Source organism: Watersipora subatra, chromosome 1, assembly GCF_963576615.1.
Source record: "Watersipora subatra chromosome 1, tzWatSuba1.1, whole genome shotgun sequence".
Lineage (NCBI taxonomy): Eukaryota > Metazoa > Bryozoa > Gymnolaemata > Cheilostomatida > Watersiporidae > Watersipora > Watersipora subatra.
In genome coordinates, this window is record NC_088708.1 from 37,705,394 (window position 1) to 37,730,233 (window position 24,840).

General features: G+C 37.7%; 1 protein-coding gene across 4 annotated transcripts in view; it reads right to left on the reverse strand.

Moving 5' to 3' along the window:
* Positions 1-24,840, reverse strand: part of LOC137401554 (guanine nucleotide exchange factor subunit RIC1-like) — a 133,083-nt gene that overhangs the window by 27,589 nt on the left and 80,654 nt on the right. For 2 of the 4 annotated variants that reach the window (XM_068087998.1, XM_068087974.1), the window contains 6 exons: positions 19,710-19,756; positions 19,494-19,618; positions 18,362-18,504; positions 5,578-5,664; positions 5,179-5,263; positions 2,828-2,848 (listed from right to left, as the gene is read on the reverse strand). In XM_068087998.1, coding sequence (XP_067944099.1) covers positions 2,828-2,848; positions 5,179-5,263; positions 5,578-5,664; positions 18,362-18,504; positions 19,494-19,618; positions 19,710-19,756 — 508 coding nt within the window. The remainder of the gene's footprint in view (positions 1-2,827; positions 2,849-5,178; positions 5,264-5,577; positions 5,665-18,361; positions 18,505-19,493; positions 19,619-19,709; positions 19,757-24,840) is intronic. The other 2 variants (XM_068087990.1, XM_068087982.1) reach the window with 2 other exon arrangements.

Consider the following 24,840-nt stretch of genomic DNA (forward strand, 5'->3'; position numbering starts at 1 on the left):
ACGAATTTGCGGCATAAGCCAAAACACAAGCTTGCGGTATGCACACAACCTCTGTAACAACATCCGTTGTAATGGACCTCACTTTCAGGCCGTGGAAAATTAGATCGGACTGGCATCGCTTGAAGCCTTCCAGCTCCATGGCGTTAGAGCTGGTGGTCTCCGTTGACTGCAAAGTAAAGAAAGTTACGACCAAAAATCACTTTCACATTATTTGAATGAATCATTTAGCTAGATCAGCAACTTCATGTTTATGTATTGATAACTACTAAAAAATTTGGGTTTTTGTCAGGCTGTGAAGTAAAAACTATCAAAGTTTCACCTTGACAAGATGGCTGCTGACTATTAAACCGCAGCTCTGATCCATCATAATGTAGGCCCCGTATAGTGCGCAATGGACCAGACTATCGCATCTACCGTCACCTGCCAAATCGAGCTCCCAATCGATTGCTGGCATTAATTCCTCGTTATGCAGGGTGTACTGCTCAGCAATACACTGAAAAATATTGTAAAACTTCATTATACAAGATTAATTTGTATCATTATCATTAGTCTAAGAATGTAGAATCCTCTTCCCCCTTTTTGTGCTATGTTAGGATGAAAAATCAAAATTTAAATTATAATATATTTCGCTTGAAGAATGACATATTTTCATTTCAAGAAAAAATTTGTTTCTAAATGTCATTATTCAATTAGTGTGCCAAGCTTTTACTCACATTTTCCAAGTTTATGGATAAATATTAACACTCACACCATGTAAGTATTCTCTTTGTTGGTAGAGACAAACGCTGTGGCTTGGTATCGCGATGTTCAAGAACAACAGAAGACGGAGGTTCCGCGTAAGGCATCCGCCAGAAGAGAGTGATGTAGCTTCCAGCAGGGGTTGATGACGTAAGCTCTGTTCACCCTGGCAGTTGTTTCCCAAGTGTACGATTGGTGACAGGAGGCACATGTAACCTTGAACTCTACCCATCCGCCTTTTTGCACCATCGTGAATGAGCAGGGGATGGCGCAGACGTGACAGTAAAATAGTCACTGGAGTGTTGTCACACTTACTATTATTTTCTCCTCTTTGAAGCAGGATTCGGGTCTGAAATCAAAACACAATAGTTGACTTGCAATAAGATTTGTACAACATCATTTCCTGTTATTATATAATATTTGCTTGATCAGAAAAAGAATAAACATATAGCCATGCAATCATGACACAGATTTTACAAAACCTTATCAGAATCCATGATATTGTAAACATAAAAATGTGAGTAATAACTCTATGGATATTTTTTATATTTTGTCAAGTTTGGTTAAGTTCAGCTCTATCTTACATGTAATTGTAGAGCGTTTGACACTGGCCAACATAGCGCTAATAGTCTTCCCAGTCTTCAGGAGTTGGCACAAACTCTTCATCATCTAATACTAATAATAATCATCTAATAATATTAATATGCTATTAACGATGATACCAGAAAATGACAATAACTATTTTATATAACATATCTATTATAAGCGAGTGGGATTAAGAAATTTGGCGAAGTTAATTGTGAAACTTGTAACATTATTTTATCAATTATAGATTAATATATTACGTTTTTCAGATAGATATGCAGTATGAATTAGTTTTGTTATTATAATAAGAATAATACTCAGAATTAAAAAGATAAAATACTAATAATATCATATTACAATTAAATGACATTAATATTGTAATAATAAATATAGATTAATACAGTAGTATTAGGAGAATACTAGAAAATAACCCGAGTTACTACTACTAATACAAGTAGTTCATAAAATAAATTACTCACGTGCTTTGGTGACATGTGGAGTATGCAAACAGGTTAGATAACATGTCGTCTTTGAAATGGCGAAAACAAAGGTAAGAGTAAGCAGGCGAATAAATAAAGTTTGTCACATCCAGCTTCACCCAGTTGCTCCACGCCCGGTGAAGGTCTGGTCTTTTCTCTGCTCATGGACAATAAAAAAGGTGCTTCTCAGCTTGGCAGCTGCACAAACACGATGTGGCGCGTTAGACATTATGACGATTTGAAATTAACAAGTTTAATACGAGAAAGCGTGTCTCCTATTTGCAATAGATCAAACTTGAATTGAAACTAACATTATCTGATCATGTGACTTACAACTCGCGCCATATGGTGCAAACAGTTTCTTTAGCATTTTTCGACCATCACAACGAACCAAAAGGCTTATCATGTTTATCAGAGGATGATATGCAATCGTTCAAGCTAAGATTAAAAAATTAAACATATTTTTATGGTAGGTTTTGAGATATCAGTGCTCAAAGTTGCAGCATTACGATGCCGATAAAATAGACGCGTAAGAACAATAGACATGGTTTTTATTGCAAGCGGGAAGTATATTTGTGAAAATATTTCGATGAATAAGGTTGCAAGAAAGTGTAAACAGAAACCATCTCGCACAACCACGTCACATTTTAGCCATTTTGGAAAACGAATCCAAACTATGGCAGTCTTGTGTGGCTGCGAATTTCTGTTCGTTTTTGAGCTTTTAAGAGCTTGTAATCACATTTCCACATATTTGGCACCTACACCACAACAGAGTAAGACATGGTGAATCTTTTGATACCAAATAACAGTAATGTGAATTTTGTTGCAAGTCAACCTTTAAATATTACGATGAAAACCTATAAATGAAATTAGCGGACATGTACCCGGAAAGTATTCAACCTTCAAGTCATAAGCATGATTTAATATTGTACTAAAGACGCTAAAGCAAGAGCTTTCCGGGTGTTGAGCAGTTGCGGGTCGACACAAAAGCAGGTTGGCAATAGGACAAAGAGCATGCAATTTACCTTTGCTTGGATTCTCTATGTCTGGTTTAGCCAAAACAAAAAAGGTGTAGAGACAGTGAGATCGAACAGAGAAGTAAGAGCACTAGGCGAGATAAGAAGGGAATGACACGCAATATTACCACTCCACACAACCTATCTTAGTTGAATGAGCTAAAGAAAATCTGCTAATTTACAATAAAATGTTTGTCACAAAAATTTAATTGATGGTGAATAACATCTTCCAAAAGTGGACTCATTAATAAGGCCTAAATGCATTGCGCTATATACTGGGCACTATACACTGGGCACTATACACTGGGCACTATACACTGGGCACTATACACTGGGCACTATATACTGGACACTACATACTGGGCACTACATACTAGGCACTACATATTGGGCACTATATACTGGGCACTATATACTGGGCACTACATACTGTGCACTATATACTGGGCACCATATATTGGGCAATATATATTGGGCACTATATACTAGGCACTATATACTGGGCACTATATAGTGGGCACTATATACTGGGCACCATATACTAGGCACTATATACTGGACACTACATACTTGGCACTATATACTGGACACTACATACTGGGCACTATATACTGGGCACAATATACTGTGCACTATATAATGGGCACTATACACTGGGGACTATATACTGGGCACTACATACTGGGCACTACATACCACTCACTATATACTGCACACTATATACTGGGCACGATATACTGGGCACTATATACTGCACACTATATACTGGGCACTATACCCTGCGCACAGTATACTGGGCACCATATACTGCGCACTATATATTGGACACTATATACTGGGCACTATATATTGGGCAATATATATTGGGCACTATATACTAGGCACTATATACTGGGCACTATATAGTGGGCACTATATACTGGACACTATATACTGAGCACTACATACTGGGCACTACATACCACGCATACATACTATATATACATTATATACTGGGCACTATATACTGGACACTACATACTGGGCACTACATACCGCGCACTATATACTGTACACTATATACTGGGCACGATATACTGGGCACTATATACTGCACACTATATACTGGGCATTATATACTGGGCACTATATACTGGGCACTATATACTGGACACTACATACTGGGCACTACATACCGCGCACTATATACTGCACACTATATACTGGGCACTATATATTGGGCACGATATACTGCACACTATATACTGGGCACGATATACTGGGCACTATATACTGTACACTATATACCGGGCACTATATACTGCACACTATATACTGGGCACTATATACTGGGCACTATATACTGGGCACTATATATTGGGCAATATATACTAGGCACTACATACTGCACACTATACACTGTATCTACTTTAAAATAATTAGCCTGTGAAAAATTAATTACAGTTTGAATACAAAAAGATAAAGTAAATAATTATCTGCATTCTGTAAATAGTAACATGGCTTACCTTAGATGAAAATGAAAGTCTCAATAATGCTTAAACACATAAATACCATTTAAAAACATTTATTTCATTTAAAAACATTTGTATCATTTAAACACAGATACCTTTTAAACTCAAAAATATGACTTAAACACATCAATATGTAAACACATGTCATCTAAACACATAAATATGATTTAAAATGCAGACCACTAGCGTGTGAATTCGTGGTTGGAACACTTTGCATGAACGGAAATTTAAACAAAACTACTTAACAGAAAAAATTTCTATAAGTAACGAAGGATAGACAACTGCTGTAATGAAAAGGTGATAAAGTTGCAAAATGCAAAAACAAAGTGCAGAAATTTTCATTCATGTGAAGTATTGCCATTGTTTTGTTTTATTGAATATAAAACAAGTTAATATTTCAAATTAAGCCAAGCTTATCTTTTAGTTTTTGTAACATATTTATAAACCACATTAATTTATATTTCATCATGAAATTAAATAGCGCATAGATTGAAAAACATATTTAACTCTTGCAAGTGAATTATATAAACAGCTTCAATAGAAAAGTGTTGATTGTATTTAATAATTTGTTAAATTTTGACAAAAAGTCATAATAAACTGAGTGTTAATTGTTCAAACATAGCTGAATTTCGACTGCTATTTTCAATTTTGTCGGTTCTACCTTATATCCGGACTAATTTGGTCAGTTTTAACGAGAGTCCACTAGTAGTATTGTAGTGATGAAAAATGGCAGACACTCAACATTAAAAAGTCTATGTACAATGCTGCAAGCGATGATAGCAAGAGAAAATCAGTACGCAATGATATTCTACAGCTGACCACTTCAAGTGAGCTCTGACCGAAACCTACCAATTCTCTTGAGAAATCTGACGACATCGCGAGCCAATGGCCATGACCGACTTTCCAAAGCAGATTCCAGTAAAAGTGTTGCATGCTGCAAATGTATAAATAGTATCTCCCACAGACTTGACAGCAAATTTACATAGTTGTAAATCGTTGTACAAGTAGTTTTGATTGCTAAAGAAAGAAGCCTCTCTGAGTGAGTTGATAAGGTATGGAAGCGTTAATATGCATTGACTTGGCAGAAATGTATCACATAGCACAAAATGTAGCACATACAGAAATGTACCATGTGCTGTATAAACATACAAAAAGTCGCAAGTATGCAATTTTATGTTCAGATGACAATGAAAGAAGTTGCTGGCACAAAAAAATTTATGACACGATGAGACAAGTAGAATCGCCTACCTGCCGACTTACATAGAACTTCTCAAGGTTCTGCAAGATTATAAGGTAAGAAGAGGCTGTGTCGAGGTCACCATTTACAAGACATTCCTGTGGCAAACACAAAAAGTGAATTTGACTGAACATTTCATTGTGATTTAATAATAAAGGTTGAAGGAATTGTAAGATGACGCATACAACAATCCTACACTGTAGCAATATTGACTGAAGGAAATGTAACATGACATGTACAACAACACTACACGGCAACAATATTGATGAGTTGATAAAAGCTATGGTGAGCACCGTAAAACCTGTATTGGACACCACCTTTATTTGAACGCCACCTTCATTTGAACGTCACCTCTGTTTGAGCGACACATGGGAGAAGGGTTAAAAAATAGAGCACCACCCTTTAATTAAACGTCACCTTTATTTAAACTCCACTTCTATGTGACCGATACTATTAGACATTCATAATTTTTACAAACTCATAATAACAAGCGATCAGTAGAAAAGTGTCCACAAGACCGCACTGAAAATGATTCGATTACATCAATCACAATTGATTAATTATTTCTGTTTTCGTAGTCCATCTTTCAACTCCAGGTCTTTAGGTTGCAACAGTATAGAAATAATTTAGTTTAAGGCTACGAGTAGTTCCTTTTTTAAATGCGATTTTGATACTTCAATGTATGTGGGAAAAAGTTTTTGCCTTTACGATGGAAAATGTGCTGAAAAATCTTAAAGGTTGACTTGCAACAAAATTCACATTACAGTTATTTGGTATCAAAAGATTCGCCATGTCTTACTTTGTTGTGTGGTAGGTGCCAAATATGTGGAAATGTGATTACAAGCTCTTAAAAGCTCAAAAACAAAAGCCGTCGTATATTGGAATCTCTTGATTTCGATGACGTATCCGCGGATTTTGGTTATTGTCTTGTCACGTGATGTTCTCACGTGAATTGAAAGGCCAATACAAAGCTCAATATCAAACTTATCGTAGCAATAGTTTATGACAAACACTTCGGGTTTTACGTAAGACCCCGTATCAAATATAGATGCTCGCTACTTTACAGTTTCAGCTTGGCCACTCCGTCCGACATTCAACATAAGCGTACATGTCCGAGTTGCGATCATAAAAAGTGTCAAATTTTGAAGAGTTAAGACCCTGGCGTTTCGAGCCTGATGCTCTATCTGAAGAAGATCCTCAACAGAATCAAACCTCCCAGCAAGTAAGCACCGCCACTAGCCAGCTCTTATGTGCCAAGCTAGCTAGTAGTGATAGTTTTAGCTCGAGAGTGATAGAACGATTATTATTATTATTATATACATGATTTTAATGATAATTATCGCTTCATATTGCGAAAAAATAATTACAGATTTTTCTCGAATGACAACATTAACAATTTTAATATTTAAATCTAGTGCTGCACTGATATACTGTTGGATAACATTGATCTGATGTATTAGCTATGGTTGCATAGACATATCTGTTCATTTCTTTAGGAGCTAATACCATCGGCTACAGAGTGGTGTGTCTGCAAGCGCTGTCAAGACATGCCATCTCTTCCTGAATGTTTGTGCTGCCATGATGCTGAGTTTGCGCATTGTCTCTATGACCGCGGGGAGCATGAATGCCTGTGTATGCATCCTGGAGCGGACGAACTTGTGGCGCCTGCACTCCTTGAGTTGGGGTGGAATAATTACCTGCGATATCATAGTGAGTTGGATTTTCATTTAATGCCAACAACACCAAAGCTATGCTAATGTGTCAAGCATTATTTAAAATTCTTGTGTTACACATTTAATGCATCGGTTGAACACACATATTCTGAACTCGTGGAACACAATGAGAACTGTTATATTTGGCTTGTACACTTACTACAGTATAGAGTGTATTAGTTTTATGATTTTATTATATAAAGATCGAGATTATTTTGATAATCAGCAATTATTGTTTTTCAATAATTGTTTTGGTAGATAATCTATTCCCATTTGGAGAGCCATCGCCAAATGCTCGGAAAAGGTTGTGTGTATACTGCAATCTTGTGTTTTGGCTTATGCCGCAAATTCGTCGCGGTGAGCGACGGCCTCTACCTGCCTGTTGGTGTCTAAGATTCGGGCTTTCTTCCCACCAACGGATGATGAAGAAGAGTTTGCAGACTACGTCTTTAAGGGCTTCTGCTATGGCGATGAAGAGACTCAACTACTTTGGTAAGCGGTGAAACCAGTATGCGTTCCTCTATGTATTTGTTTTTATTTTATAAAATCAAAGATGGCAGATTTATGCACATTAATCATGTGATTTTAAATATGGAAGCATTGTAACAGCAATTTACTAACAAAATTAGTTTGTTAGCTACATAGTGTGTAGTCACCATGTGGCTTAGCCTGAATAAAAGTAAAATAATAAAATGACAATGCAATAAAAATGAGTACCACCTATGATATAGAGTTGATCTAGAATTCTCAATCAAAGTCGTCGAGTCTCTTCATCGCCATAGCAGAAGCCCTTGAACACATAGTCTGCAAACTCTTCTTCATCATCCATTGGTGGGAAAAGAGCCCGAATCTTAGACACCAAGCAGGCAGGTAAAGGCCGCCGCTCACGGGGACGAATTTGCGGCATAAGCCAAAACACAAGCTTGCGGTATGCACACAACCTCTGTAACAACATCCGTTGTAATGGACCTCACTTTCAGGCCGTGGAAAATTAGATCGGACTGGCATCGCTTGAAGCCTTCCAGCTCCATGGCGTTAGAGCTGGTGGTCTCCGTTGACTGCAAAGTAAAGAAAGTTACGACCAAAAATCACTTTCACATTATTTGAATGAATCATTTAGCTAGATCAGCAACTTTATGTTTATGTATTGATAACTACTAAAAAATTTGGGTTTTTGTCAGGCTGTGAAGTAAAAACTATCAAAGTTTCACCTTGACAAGATGGCTGCTGACTATTAAACCGCAGCTCTGATCCATCATAGTGTAGGCCCCGTATAGTGCGCAATGGACCAGACTATCGCATCTACCGTCACCTGCCAAATCAAGCTCCTAATCGATTGCTGCCATCAATCCCTCGTTATGCAGGGTGTACTGCTTAGCAATACACTGTAAAATATTGTAAAACTTCATTATACAAGATTAATTTGTATCATTATCATTAGTCTAAGAACGTAGAATCATCTTCCCCCTTTTAGTGCTATATTATGATGATGAATCAGAATTTTAAACTATAATATATTTCGCTTGAAGAATGACATATTTTCATTTCAAGAAAAAAATTGTTTCTAAATGTCGTTATTTAATTAGTTTGCCAAGCTTTTACACACATTTTCCAAGTTTATGGGTAAATATTAACACTCACACCATGTAAGTATTCTCTTTGTTGGTAGAGGCAAACGCTGTGGCTTGGTATCGCGATGTTCAGGAGTGACAGAAAACGGAGGTTCCGCGTAAGGCATCCGCCAGAAAAGAGTGATGCAGCTGCCAGCAGGGGATTGATGACGTGAGCTCTGTTCACCCTGGCAGTTGTTTCCCAAGTGTACGATTGGTGACAGGAGGCACATGTAACCTTGAACTCTATCCATCCGCCTTCTCGCACCATCGTGAATGAGCAGGGGAGGGCTCAGGCGTGGCAGTGAAATAGTCGCTGGAGTGCTCTCACACTTACTATTATTTTCTCCACTTTGAAGGAGGATTTGGGTCTGAAATCACAACACAATAGTTGACTTGTAATGAGATTTGTACAACATCATTTCCTGTTATTATACCATATTTCCTTGATCAGAAAAAGAATAAATTTATAGCCATGCAATCATGACACAGATTTTACAAAACCTTATCAGAATCCATGATATTGTAAACATAAAAATGTGAGTAATAACTCTATGGATATTCTTTATATTTTGCAAAGTTTGGTTAAGTTCAGCTCTATCTGACATGTAATTGGAGAGCGTTTGACACTGGCCAACATAGCGCTTAAACTCTTCCTAGTCTTCAGTGGTTGGCACAAACCCTTCATCATCTAATACTAATAATAATAATCTAATAATATTAACATGCTATTAATGATGATACTAGAAAATGACAATAACTATTTTATATAACATAACTATAAGTGAGGAGGATTAAGAAATTTGGCGAAATTAATCGTGAAACAACATTATTTTATCAATTATAGATTAATATATTATGTTTTACAGATAGATATGCAGTATGAATTAGTTTTGTTATTAAAATAAAAATAATACACGTAATTAAAAAGATTAAATACTAATAATACTATATTACAATTAAATGACATTAATATTGTAATATTAAATATAGATTAATACAGTAGTATTAGGAGAATACTAGAAAATAACTCGAGTTACTACTACTAATACAAGTGGTTCATAAAATAAATTACTCACGTGCTTTGGTGACATGAAGTATGAAAACAGGTTAGAAAACATGTCGTCTTTGAAATGGCGAAAACAAAGGTAAGAGTAAGCAGGCGAATAAATAAAGTTTGTCACATCTAGCTTCACCCAGTTGCTCCACACCCGGTGAAGGTCTGGTCTTTTCTCTGCTCTTGGCCAAAAAAAGGTGCTTCTCAGCTTGCCAGCTGCACAAACACGATGTGGCGCGTTAGAGATTATGACGAATTAAAATTAACAAGTTTATTACAAGAAAGCGTGTCTGTTATTTGCGATAGATCAAACTTGAACTGAAACTAACGTTATCTGATCATGTGACTTACAATTCCCGCCATATGGCGCGAACAACCTCTACAGCACTTGTTGACCATCAAAGCGGACCAAAAGGCTCATCATTTTTATCAGAGGATGATATGCAATCGTTCAAGCTAAGTTTAAAAAATTAAACATATTTCTATGCTGTTTTGAGATATCAGTGCTCAAAGTTGCAGCATTACGATGCCGATAAAATAGATGCGTAAGAACAATAGACATGGTTTTTATCGCAAGCGTGAAGTATATTTGTGAAAATAGTTCGACGAATAAGGATGCATGAAAGTGTAAACGTAAACCATCTCCCACACATACGTCACATTTTAGCCATTTTGGAAAGCGGTTTCGTGTCGCTGCGATTTTCTGTTCGTTTTTGAGCTTTTAAGAGCTTTCAATCACATTCCCACATATTTGGCACCAACTACACAACAGAGTAAGACATGGCGAATCTTTTGATACCAAACAACTGTAATGTGAATTTTGTTGCAAGTCAACCTTTAAGGCTAACATTTTAAGACTAATTTCACTATATATGTATTTTCTCTTTATTTGCGCTAGAAGTTTCTATTCAAAATGGCATTGCATAGGAGTTTTACTCAGCTAAAATTGTTTGAACCCTAATATCGACTAGCTCAGCTGTGCAGAAAATGAATTAAGGTCAGAAGACATTGTGAAAGGTATTGAACAGTCAGAACTTGAAATGGTTTCAAACAGAAGCAACAATTAGAACGCAAATGGCCAAGCAAACGATGCTAATATTTTTGTTTAAAAAATCTAATTATCTATTTTAAAATGTTAATTTTTGTTGCTGCTAGTATTATAATTTCGGTTTGTTTATGGCACTAGTTCATGAATATATATTTGTAATATTTGATAGATTGTTACTATTGCAAAACATAAAATTTGCAGATTTAAAGAATACTAGGTGTACCACCCAGTGTTGCCTGGGTGATAAAAAAGGCTTTAGACAGAAAATTGACTTGTCCTTAACATACCCTACAGGATGAATTTATTCGCGGAGTTATATTTCGCGAAAATTGTCTTTTCATGCATATTCGCGGACTAATTTATTCGCGGCTGAAAACTGCCACTTTCTAGGAAAAGTTGACTCTATTGCAGCTAGTAATAGTTATTCCTACGCATGCGCACACCGCGTGTTCCGGTTTATATTTAGCTTACAACTGCGAGGCGATCATGCTATTCAACGGTAAACAATTTTTGCTGCGTCCAGAGGTTTTCACGAATATTCATCGCTTCGGAGGCCTTTGATAAGCCAACAACTTGTGGTAAGTAATGAGTTTTTTTATACATTTACTAAATTAGTTGAATTTTACTTTGGTTCTTCGGTAAAACGCAATACTAATTTTTTCCATCCCTACTGCATCATTATTTGTTTTAGTGTGAGAGAAAGATTTTTCATCATACACCAAAGAACAATGATTGCAAGGGTGGTAGATGTCATTCTTAGAAGATCACCAATCATTCAGGGAGGTCTGGAAAATGAGGTTGAAGTGACCGCTGCTACTTACGAGAAGAATATATCTGTTTCTAAAATAGGAATAAAAACGCCTTTACGAGCACAAATCTTTAGCCAACCGGCAGAACTTTGCAATAGTAAGCCACGAGGAGAGTTCTGATGATAACTTCCTTACCAGCCATGTAGTAGCAAGAGAATCGCTTTCGACACCTACCCAAGACAGTGACAGCGACAGAGCTGCTATTACCAAAATAACTAGTTAGAAAGCACCATTACACGCTAGTATTCACATATCAAGAGTACCAGTTTAATTTTATTGCTAGACAACCGCCATATGGACTAAACTGTTTATATTTACTCCATCCATCGTTTGTAAAATTTTATTTTTTTTTTTGAAATATTTTATTTGTACTCTCAAGTTTGTAATAAATTATAATATATCTATACATGAAATAAAATATGTAATTTAATCATGTTTGCTACAGTGATATCAAGGAGTTGTTGTCGATGAAGGGGTCTAGGTTGACTGGTTGCCTCTGCCAATATTCCTGCCTTGATGAATATTACTACTTGTCTCTAGTTTTCGTAATCGGAGTAGGTTGTTTCATTCTCAATCTGCAGTAAACACAAAAAAGAAAATATATTAACGAGTGTTGAGGAAGTACAAAAACAATAGCTGAAGTATTTGATGAAAGCGATCAGTTTTTAAACAAAAGAATTAACTAATGCGGTTGATTATGGAAAACGTATCTGCACTGCAAATCAAATACATACCATAATGTCTAGATCAGAATCATGATCATCCTTAACTTCGGTATTAGAGATTGATGGAGTTGATTCTAATGTAAAAAGACTAGGAGAGCTTTTTTGCTATGCTGAAGCCATGCCGAATAACTTGTAAAAACCTTGAATAATTTTGTAAAGTTTGACGCAATGGCAATAAAGCTCGAAGCCTGGCGATGATTTTAAAGAAGTTTTGGAACTCGGCTACGTTTAGTACTTCTGCCTCGGGGCTATTTTCGCGATGACGCCATACTGCATATCTTGTGACAACCGCGAGTAATTTTGTAAATAAATGTGATGCATTGCCAATGGTGTTGGCTCAAAGCTCGGGCAATGATTTTAAAAATGTTTTGGAACTCAATTACGTTTAGTACTTACATTAAAAACTAGGCTAGCGACTACTTTTCAATTTGATGTAGTAGTTATTCTCTCTTGTGATTAAAAATAGAACTAATTATTCACTGAATTTAATAATTCGCGAGATTGACTGTTCGCGAAATCGCGAATTTTTATGACCAACGAATATTTTCATCCTGTAGGGTATAACAACATTTACCATTCTAACTTTCAAACTACATATCATGAGAGATGTGTTTTCTGTAGTTGAAATAAATTAGGAGAGAAAATAGAAGCAGCTGTAAAAGTTTTCTAACTTTGTCAAACAACTGTAACTTTCAAACATTATATCATGAGGGAATGGTTTGGTGCAGATTAGGTTCCTTTCTTTGGAGGTATTAGACAATGTGTAACTTCTGAGAATACACGTATTTAACAGATTAATAAAAAAAATATGACAGAACATGATAGTATGTCGTGGTTGAAATTTTATTGGAACAATATCTGCCAAAAATTGTTGAATGAAAAACTAATATTAATAATCAAGGTTGGAAACTAACTAAGTAATAATAGGTAACAGTGATAGGACAATGAATAATGGTTAAACATCAAACATATATTAAACTCAAACTATGTTTAAAGAATGCAAGTTGCAATTAAAACGATAACGTAATAAACTTTAAAAACTGATATTATAAACTTCAAAAATTATACAAAAGTTTATAAATCTAATAAGAGAATGTAAATCTACCTATATATATATACTTCTCAAAGTATGTAAATGTATGTAAATATAAGAGAATGAGGAATAACTGATACTAACGATAAATCTTTCAGATAATCTTACATTAATCTTACAAATAATAGTTGTAAAATGTGAAAATAATTACTAATTACTAATTGGTTAGGTTTAGAAGGAAAGATGTGTAAGCTAATACACAAAGCGAGAACTGATAGAAAAGTTTTTGAAACACGCATTTAACGAACGAAACATTTGGCTGTTGAGGAAAGGAAATAGCGCTTGTTACTATCTATATCGCTGTTAAAATAAACGATAATTAACAAATAAACAACATTCAAAAAAATAAAAACAACTGTAAAAGTTTTCAAAATTTTTCAAACAACTGTAACTTTCAAACTTCATATCATGAAAAAAAGGTTTTCAAACCATTGTAAACTTAAAAGTTCATAGCTTTCAGCGATGTGTAGCTTTTAATAACGTACAGTTCAACCTATTCCAGCAAAAATGTTCTAGCGTTGTTAACCGAGTTCATCGAGATCCGAAACAAATTTTCCCATTAAAATAAAATTATGTAGATTTTCATCCGTTCCAAGATGAAGAAAAACTTGGGTAAATTCGGAGATATACGTACTTCGGTACAGTATGTTTTCAACATTTCACACCATAAGCTGTACTGTATACTGCATAATCCCACGACCAAACGAGCGGAGCTAATGTTTGAGAGTTTTTATGATAAATGCATGTGCACATAACTTACGAAAATTATTCATCAACAACGTCGCAAACCCTTGTATCGAAATCTCATCAACAAATTTAACCATTTTTTGTACTGACGTTAACGTATAATCATGATACAAAACACATCTAAGCCTATCTAATTATGTTACCAAGTCTTTGTAAACCGTCGGCATTATCTTAAAACTTACCCATCTAATCGGATTGTACACAAATAGACAGATTAATTTGGTCGAAAATCTTTATTAAAACTGGCCAAGCCTTACGTTTATCAAAATTAAGACCGGCAAACGAAACGCCGAGCGACAGAATAGAACCATTAAATCGTGCGCATTTCACGAAAAAATAACCTGCACATTTCACCAGTCTATAGCATTGTCGAATTGCCAAATGTTTCTGCAATTAACGTAGAAGTACAGAAATCGTTTCTTTTTTGCCGATTTCAAAGTAACTGACAAATTGGAAATTTTGAGTACTTTGGTATTCTAACTGATGTCCAAAAAAAGTAAAGGAAATGACGATATTTTTTTCTAACGATTCTTACGAGATTATTACATTATTTAATTATAAGTTTGGATGACTATTGAAGTGTTATAGTCACTAACAACATCGATGATGGGCAATATTGTAAAAGTTTTGTGCGACCTTCACTTTCCTCCACTAGTGCAAGACTCGTGCACGAGTACAATACATATATTTCTGCTTAGTTCATCAAGGTGTACAAGAATGCTCAAGTAACAGGCAATGAACAGGCCCAGAACAGCTCTGCTCTTCTACGCAAATGTTGGAGCTTATATGGCTAGTAAGCTCAACCTCTGTTTTACTTGGCTGGACCTGGCATGGCTCTGGCTTGGCTTGGCTGAACTCCGACCTCATTAACACGCCTGTCTGAACACAGCTTGGCTTGGCTCGGCTTAACTCAGCCTTATGCTCAGCTCTCAGTGGACCACATTCCACAACAATATGTTACTGTTATTATTTTTTCTAGATAGTTTTGTTAAATAGATTTTCTAAAAATCTATATAAATATCACAACTTCTTGATATTGTTAGTAATGATGTTTTGAAATGTAAACGAAATTGTGCATTGATTTTCTATTATTACTGTATTACTATATTAATAATATTGGTTATTCTAATAATATCAGTGAATTTTACTTCTAATATTGGCCAATATTGCATTTCTTCTATTGCAGGGGGAGAGATATAACCATATAACCTTTTCCTTTCATTATTGCTGTTTGTTGTATATAATGACACCCACACCCAGTATATTACAGCTACCATTGCAGTTATTCTATTGCACAGCAGTGCCATTTGACTGCTAATATTGCATTTCTCAACCATCAGTACCCTTTCTTTTTTCCGATATAACTTTGGTCATGGGCTGTATGACAGGGGACTTTCTAGTATAAATAGAAATGGGTATATATAAATCAGGTTTAATTTTAATAAAATTTTTCATTTTTATGATGATGGAAAAAGAAAGCAAAAGTAAACATTTCGCACCTTTGGCTTTTAAAACATCTAAAACATTAAAGGTTAAAATACAATACTAAAAAAATGCAACAGATAGTTACATCAAAAATCGTAGGATAAAGAAAATATAAACAGCAATGGCCTGTTTACTTTGAATCATTAAAGGAGACTCATCCTCCAAAACAATTTAGGGTAACTCGACGAGAAGGGTTAGCTCCCTAGTAAATTTCTTCAGTAGACGAGGCGTCATCCCACATGGTTCCTACCTTTTTGTAAAGAATTTACGAAGCGTAAAATGCTTACCAGTTTCCAAGCGTTTCCGGAGCTTTGCTAATTGCAATGAACATGCTTCAGTGTAGTTGAGAACCGAATTTATGTTCAAGCTCCGAGGCAAACAAATCTCAAAATCTTTGGTGAAAAACCTAAGGCTAAAATAATTAGCAAGCGCATGTTGTGTATTCTATATGAAAACAAATCTAATTGCTATGACGTTCTAGCTCAGTGATAGAGCGTTTGAATACATCCCTTGTCGATGAGAAAGCCGTCGTGAGTTCAAATCCATTGAATTGTGGTTAATCGAGATTTTAAGATCTATAGCCGGAAAATTGACACACGACAGACACACTTTGAGAAATATATATAGAATATAGAAATATAGATAGATTATCCGATGATCAACACGAGCGAAGCAATGGTTTGGGAGATTTATGATTAATGCATATGTGAACACAAATCACGAAAATTATTCATCAACAGCCATCGCAAACCCTTGTACCGAAATCTCATCGCAAAATTTAACCATTTTTCAATGGAGTCGTCTAAGTATAATAACGATACAAAACACATAAACATATTTTAATATGTTACCAAGTCGGTATTATTTGTAGAAAATTTCCTAAACCTTACCCATCTGATCGGATTATACATAAATAGACAGATTAATTCGGCCTGAAATCGTTATTAAAACTTAAAGCTTTATTTTTATCAAAATCAAGACCGGCAAACGAAAGGCCGAGCGACAGAGAATAGAACAATTAGGTCGTGCGCATTTCACGAAAAAATAAACATGCACATTTCACCAGTCTATATCATAGTTCAATTGGCAAAGGTTTCTGTAATTAACGTTGAATTACTGAAATTAATCGTTTCTTTGTTTGCCGATTTCAAAGTAACCGACATATTGGACACGTATGAGTACTTTGGTATTCCAACTGATGTCCAAAGCGGTGAAAGTAAAGGAAATGACGATATTTTTCTAACGGTTCTTATGAGATTATTACAATATTTAATTAAAAGAATAATTATTCAATTTCATAAGATTTAATTACAAGAATAATGAATCGATTTTATAAGATTTAATTATAAGAATAAACATTCGAACTTACAAGATCGAAATATATAGTGACCGATGTTGGGCAATATGTTACTGTTATTATTTTTTTTAAATAGTTTTGTTAAATAGATTTTCTAAAAACCTATATAAATATCACAACTTCTTGATATTGTTAGCTATGACGTTTGGAAATGTAAACAAAATTGTGCATTGGTTTTCTATTATTACTGTATTACTATATTAATAATATTGGCTATTCTAATAAGGTCAGTGTTTTTTACTTCTAATATTGCATTTCTCCTATTGCGGGGGAGAGATATAAACATATAATCTTTTCCGTTCATTATTGCTGTTTGTTGTACATAATAACACCCAGTACATTACAGCTACCATTACAGTTATCCTATTGCTCTGCAGTGCCATTTGACCGCTAATATTGCATTTCTCAACCATCAGTACCCTTTCTTTTTCCAATATCACTTTGGTCGTGGGCTGTATGACAGGAGAATATTTAGTTTGATAGCAAGATTGCGGTAATCTGAACTCAGCTTACAATGGATTGACGCTCGTAACTCGTGTTCCGTTGCACATAAAAGACCAATTTTGGCTGCAAACTGTAGCAAATGTATCGATGAATGCAGTGAGCTTTTATGCAACCTTGTTAAATGTATTTGTGAAACGAAAATATACTTTCAAATTGAAAAAAAATCAAAGCTTCAAATAATTGCAACCCAGGCTATAACATAATGGTAGGCTAATTTTAAGCAATAGATATCAACTGGTAGCAAGCAAAATGTATCAACTTCCTCATATATATTTATTTAAAGGTTTGCGAAAAGTTGGAAGTAAAATGGCAAATTTCTTGCATCCGAAAAGGAAAATGTCGCACCACCTGAAGGAGGGTACAGAATATAGGTGACATTCAATTCGCTTAAAAAAGGCTTAAATTTATCTTTTTAGCACTCGGACGAGGTGTTTAACAAATACATGTATTTGAACGTCACCTCCGATAAAGCGCCACAACGGGAGGGTTGAAAAATAGAGCACCATGGCGTTCAAATAAAGGTCTTACGATAGTTGATTGCTTGTTCCAACCATCTCATGCATTGAATATGACAAAATTGATCACAGTGCAACAAGTGCATACAAGCCAAGACACCAGCCAGCAACAGAAATATTTTCTTGCACTAACCTCAAACAATGCTTTGGGACTTCCAACAGCCGAAAACAAGTGTTCCCACAATGCAATTTCTGTTTTTCTTGCGCAGTGAGCAACTGTCTTTCTGTATTGAGGAAACTCTTTAGAAAAAAGAACGACCCTCGGAAGCAAAGGATCTGCAACATGTCTTCCATTTTATCTAATCACATGGGTCATGCAACCTGTTTACAACACTGCTTCTTTATATTAGAAGCAGTATCAGTCTCTAGATTACATAGTTTGCATCAAACACCTCGTACAAAAATACAGTGCTTCCATGCTGTATATTTAATCTATTCACTCACCTATTATGCATCTAAACACGATTATAATATTTGTAGCATTTAATTTGAAGTATATCATAAGCTACCAGGAAAACATAACTGCTAAACTAAAGGTTTAATCGACTCAGGACAGAGAATATGTTAGACATCATAGGCTCATGAGAAGTTCTAGTTCAAAGAGACATAGAAGTCAGCCCATGAGGGGAAGTTTAAGTCTCTAGTACAGAGAGACATAGAAGTCAGTTCATGAGAGGAAGTTTAAGTCTCTAGTACAGAGAGAAATAGAAGTCAGTTCATGAGGGGAAGTTTAAGTCTCTAGCACAGAGGGACATAGAATTCAGTTCATGAGGGGAAGTTTAAGTCTCCAGCACAGAGAGACATAGAAGTCAGTCCATGAGGGGAAGTTTAAGTCTCCAGCACAGAGAGACATAGAAATCAGTTCATGAGGGGAAGTTTAAGTCTCTAGCACAGAGAGACATAGAAGTCAGTTCATGAGGGGAAGTTTAAGTCTCTAGCACAGAGAGACATAGAAGTCAGTCCATGAGGGGAAGTTTAAGCCTCTAGCACAGAGAAATATAGAGGTCAGTCCATGAGGGGAAGTTTAAGTCTCTAGCACAGAGAGACATAGAAGTCAGTCCTTGAGGGGAAGTTTAGTCTCTAGTACGAAGAGACATGGAAGTCAGTCCAGGAAGAGAAGTTTAAGTCACTAGTACAGAGAGACATGGAAGTCAGTCCATGAGGGGTTGAAGTTCAATCTGCGCATGAAGAGTTTACGTAACGAGAGACACTCAACCTAAAAAACTCTTAGCGTTATTTTTTAACAGTGTGAAACACGCATTCACCTGGAATGGGTTCCTTGGAAGTTGCTTCTTCTTCCAAAACTTCATGTAACAAAAGTTCCAAAACATGTGAAAAGTAGGGTAGAGTAGTGAAGCATCTTGCCAGCTGCAGAGCGTGATACCCGAGGCTAAAAGATCATTAATTACAATGCTGCATTATCAAACAAAAGAAACTGAGTCTTTCAACAGGCTAATGGTTAATAGATTTAGATGACTTACTTTCTCCGTAGTAGTTGCCGTAGTACCTGGTGAAGATAGATTTCACTCTGTAACCAAACAGAAGGTCTACTATGAGCAGGTTCAATAGCGAGGATGGATAGTTGCATGGATGTAAGGAAGTATTAGATATGGAGGACCTCCAACATAAAAACTTGAAATTATTATTTATACAAGAAATGGTAAAACACAACTGACTTGTAAATTTACAGTTTCTTACGAAGCATAAAAATTGCTAAAATACATTTCAAGAAAATATCTATAAATGACCAAAATTAAGAATCGGTTGTCAATGTTTAAGCAGCACCCATGAGAAACAAGTTGCTCAATTGTTAATGAGATCTACTCTAAAGTTGTAAACTTATATTTGGTATTTCCCATTTGCACTGCAACTATGGACAACGGCAGAATTAAAGAATAGAGAATGTGTGATATTATTATGCTTTATTATTTATCTTGAGGTGTTGACTGATGTACGAAAAGAATCAAGGAGATTGACCAACCGGAAGCTGAGATATAGCCAGCCAAATACAGGTCTACCAAAAGACATAAGTGTTTTGGTTATCCTCGTATTAGCATCAATAAATGACGTATGAAATCGACTTGTGCGCCATTGGTCAATTAAGCCAACTAATGCGCTCTCCTATAACATTCACGGCGTTTTAGTTGGTTTAATCCCTGGAAGTATAGAACAATCAAATTGAGCCTAACAATCATTGCTCTGAGAATTCCGAACCAGTCCCTCTGACGTGTAGATTAGTTTAAACACGAAATAATTACACTCATCTATTAGTTTGGAACATCCCGCTATCTTGCTAGTTCAGCTCAGTTTTGTTGTTCTCCCACTTAGGTTCCCTATTCCGACCCATCTTTAGCGCTGTCCCGATTTTTTTTATTTATAGTTATTAAATGGAATCAATTAAATGAATCATCAATCTCGGTTATCATTTGGAAGGTTCTACAAATTATATTAGTTATATCATTTATTCTATACACAACTATATTGATATTTTGTATAATATGCATTATGATTATTATATTAATCATGAAAAATAATTTTTTAATTTAATCATAAAAATAATCATAGATAAGATAAAAGATAACCAGAAGAATCAAATGAAAAGTTATGGTTTTCTTTTCTTACAGCAGGAGCAGCACGGTCAAGTTATTCTTTTTAAAATTATGGCTGTAGTGATCTTACAGGCTGTTAATAGTGACGATAATCATGAAAATTAACTGAATGCTGCAGTAGGTACACAGTAAAAAGATCATGAATGAAAAAAAATTCACCTTCCCATTTTTTATTCTAAACAAACTGGTCCTAACCACGGATACCGCATAATATAGACTATACTTGCGCCGTTCATTGAAAAGAGTTTCTTCGGAGCATATCCGTGGAGATCGAGTTAAAATTTGAGGCACAATAGTCAAAATTTGCATTTCTGTTTTGAAAAATCATGGCAAGGGGTTCTGTGCAACTGCCTTTACCACACTATGTTTGCCTGGGTTTCCTGAGAAACCAGAGCTAGTCTGTAATTTTTTTACTGTCGCGAGAAGCGTTTCACATCTCGTAGCCTAAAACAATCAGTATACGTAACGGCGGTAAGGGTGCGCAACTCCGGCACATATCTAAGAAGTCGATTTCATGTCACAATTCTCAGGATTTTCGAAGGGTTTTTCCTTTGATTCGTTACTAGGTAGACCTGTGTTTGACGGGCGATATCTCAGCTTCTGGTGGGTCAATCTCTTTGATTCCTTTCTTAGAACATCAGTCAACACCTCAAGATACATAATAAAGCATTATAATATCATAATTTCTCTATTCTTTATGTTGCCACTGTATAAACTCTTCATTAACTGCCACTAAAGTGTTTTAAATGGAAGATGAAAAATATTACCATTATACATTGTGTACACAGATTTATGTTTATATGTCATGAAAAACTCAAGTTTTTTTTAAAATACGTATCTTAAAAAGCCACGCAGTGCAATTGATGTTGTTTCCATTTATGAAAACAGCGCTAGAATGATGAAGTTGGCAATACCTCCTGTTAGTCCTTTGCTACCAACATTATGTTTTTTTGCAAGCCATAGTTAAGTTTTTTGAGAAGATGTCACCTAAATTTGATCAAGTGATTGTAGATAGAAATGACATAAAATCATGTTCTCACCGATCACATACTGAAAAGTACTACGTTCAATATTATAACGTTCCTACAATGCGATATTGTAAAGGTTTGTGTAACCTTCACTTTCCTCCACTAGTACAAGACTCATGCATGAGTACCAAACATATATTTCCGTTTAGTTCATCAAGGTGTACAAGAAAGAATCAAATTACAGGCAATGAACAGGCCCACAACAGCTCTGCTCTTCAACACAAATGTTCAAGCTTACATAGCTAGTAAGAACACCTGACTAAACACAGCTTGGCTCGTTTTAACTCAGCCTTATGCTCAGCTCTCAGTGGACCACATTCCACAACCCCCCCATTGGTGACCATGGTCTCCAATCTAGACTTTGGGAGACTGCCTACGGTAGCAATGTGGCAGACCTCTTCCTCTCCTATTAGGGTTCTGTCCAGATCCTCCACATCCGTGTCTGAGACAGCTGCCCCGGGGCAGCTTGTGCCCGGCCTCGGCGGCCGCCTTCTCTTACTCTTAATATCTCTGGTCTGCTGCCACACCGACTGGCTTCGGTGCACTTATGGCTTCCTCAGCTTCTTTCAAGCTCCTGGTGGCCGAAGCCAATAGTTCTGGCAAAGACACATCACGTGCGTCATCCAAGTTCTCCAACAAACTGAGGGCGTCCGAGGTGAGCGAGTGCTCCAAGAGGGAGGCTCTGGTAGTGGCTGTGAGAACTACATGGTTGTCCTCTAGTCCAACCTCCGGGTCTTTGCCGGTGACTCCATCGAGTAACACACCCCATTCCCGTACCGGTCTTCTAGTAGTCCGGGCCGGCCTTGGGTTGTGGCGGACAGGTTCCGATGAAGTCTCCGGTGTCGGAGCCATTTTGGTCTCCTCCGGGTTTGATTTCGGTTTTCCCGGAACTTCTTTTAGTGAGATCAGATTGGCTTCTACTGAATTTGCAGAGCGTTTTTGGCACTCTCCTTCCTCCGGTCCGGTCGGGTTTTCTCCCAGAGTTACTTCCTGTCCTTGCTTTTTAGCAGCCTCCAGCAGCAACCTTTACCAGTTGGGAGGCGGTATTGCCCCCCAACTGGAAAATGTTGCTGCTGAGTGGCATAGGGTCCACTCTGGCCTCTTCCTGCCTTCTCTCCGGCCTGCTGTGTCGAGCTCCCTTCATGTTGGGACCCCTCCTTGGCGCCGAGTGGCTGGGGGCGGTCCCAACCTCTCGGGGCAAGCATGATAGGGTTTTAGCCTTTCTACGTTTTGGATGGACAACTGGCCCTGCTGTTCCACCAGATATGGGTGGTTCCCCAGGCCTTCAGGACCTGGTATGGTCCCGCGAACTTCGACTGAACTTAGGATTTTCTCCCCGTCTCCGGCGTTTGTTTGTGAGCCATACCCAGTCGCATGGGGCGTACAGCAGTGGCTCTTCCCTGTCTTCTTGCCGCACCTCCATCTGGTTTCGCTTTAGTGCTTCGTGCACTGTCTGCAGTCTCTAATACACCTCCAGACCGTGCTCACAGGCGAGAAAGAACTCGGTCGGTAGAGGGTGGCTTTCCAGCTGGTCTGGCAACCTCAGCTCCCATCCCAACATTAGCATTTTGGCCGTTTCTCCAGTTACGGAGTGGGGGTGCCTCTGTATGCAATCATCAGCTGGAGGAGCAATAGGTCCTACTCGTCCTGTTCCCGAGCCAGGAGCAGCGCCCTCAAGGAGTCTCCGAGTCCCCGGTTATTCCGCTCTACGATTCCATTTGCCTGTGGATGATACGGAGTCATGTGAGTCTTCCCCTCATTCCAGAGTTGGCACAGTTCGGCAATCAGTTGGCTCTCAAACTGCGCCCCCTGGTCGGTGTGGATCTGCTCAAGCAATCCCAGGTAGCGGGAGACCCGCTCATCCAGTGTATTGGCAACCACCGGGGCTGTGGCATCAGGTAGTGCCAAGGCGTCCTGCCACCGGGTGAAGTGGTCGGTGAGAACGAGCACCCACTTGTTCCCCCTTGGCATGGCAAGAAATGGCCTGACCAAATCCACGGCCACCTGCCAGGGTTGTCCTGCGTAGAGCCTCCTTTTTCCTTTGGCTACCTTTGTCCCTCCATGCTTCACGGGCTGGAACAACTCGCAACTCTTGATGAGCCGTCTGACTGTAGACGTCAGTCCGGACCAGTACCACATCAGTTGGAGGCGACCTATCGTCCTTCCCACCCCAGAGTGAGCCATATCGTGTGTGGTTTCCCACATGGTTTCCCGCATAGCCAGGGGGCAGATGGCGCACCATCTGGCTTGGCCCTGCGGGGACACACGTTCTTCCAGCATGCCGTCCTATCGTAAGCGCAGAGAGCCCCGCATGTGAGTCAGGATGTCCAGCTCTCTGCTCCTGACCTCCAGGTGTTCTGCTGGCACCTCCTCTCCTGCGCCGATGGCACAATACATATGCCAACCTTGATGTTTGTCCCATGCCCTCGAAGTTCAGCCGGGCCACCTGGAACAATTTCTCAAGGTGAGCCGGCACTCCATTGATTGAAGTTGGACCAGCGTCACACAGTAAGGGATCGTCCTCTTCGACTTGTGGGGTTTCACTCACGTGTACGTGCCGATAGTGGCTCCGGACCGGAAAGTCAACGGCCGCTCCGTAGTGTTCATGCAGCGGGTGATGACTTGTCCTTTGGGTCCCGGCTGGTTCAGACTACTGGCTACGGGAGGTCCACCGGAAAATCCCTTGATTAGCTCCATGAAGCAATAGTTCCGTGTGGTGATGTGACAGTGTATCGCAATCTCTGTCCGAGCGAGAACCACTACCCCCCTTATCACTTGTACTTTGCTCTGTTGCAGCCGTCTATGCCGGACCGTGCAGACTAGCTGTCTGCCATCCACTCGAACCACCGATTGCTCAAACTCGAGAGGGCATTGATGGGCCACGAAGAACGGCATTCCGAGGATGGCATCCTCGCTCAGTCGGCTCACAACAAAAAGTTTCTCCGTCTTCACATCCCTCAAGCAGATAGTCAGAC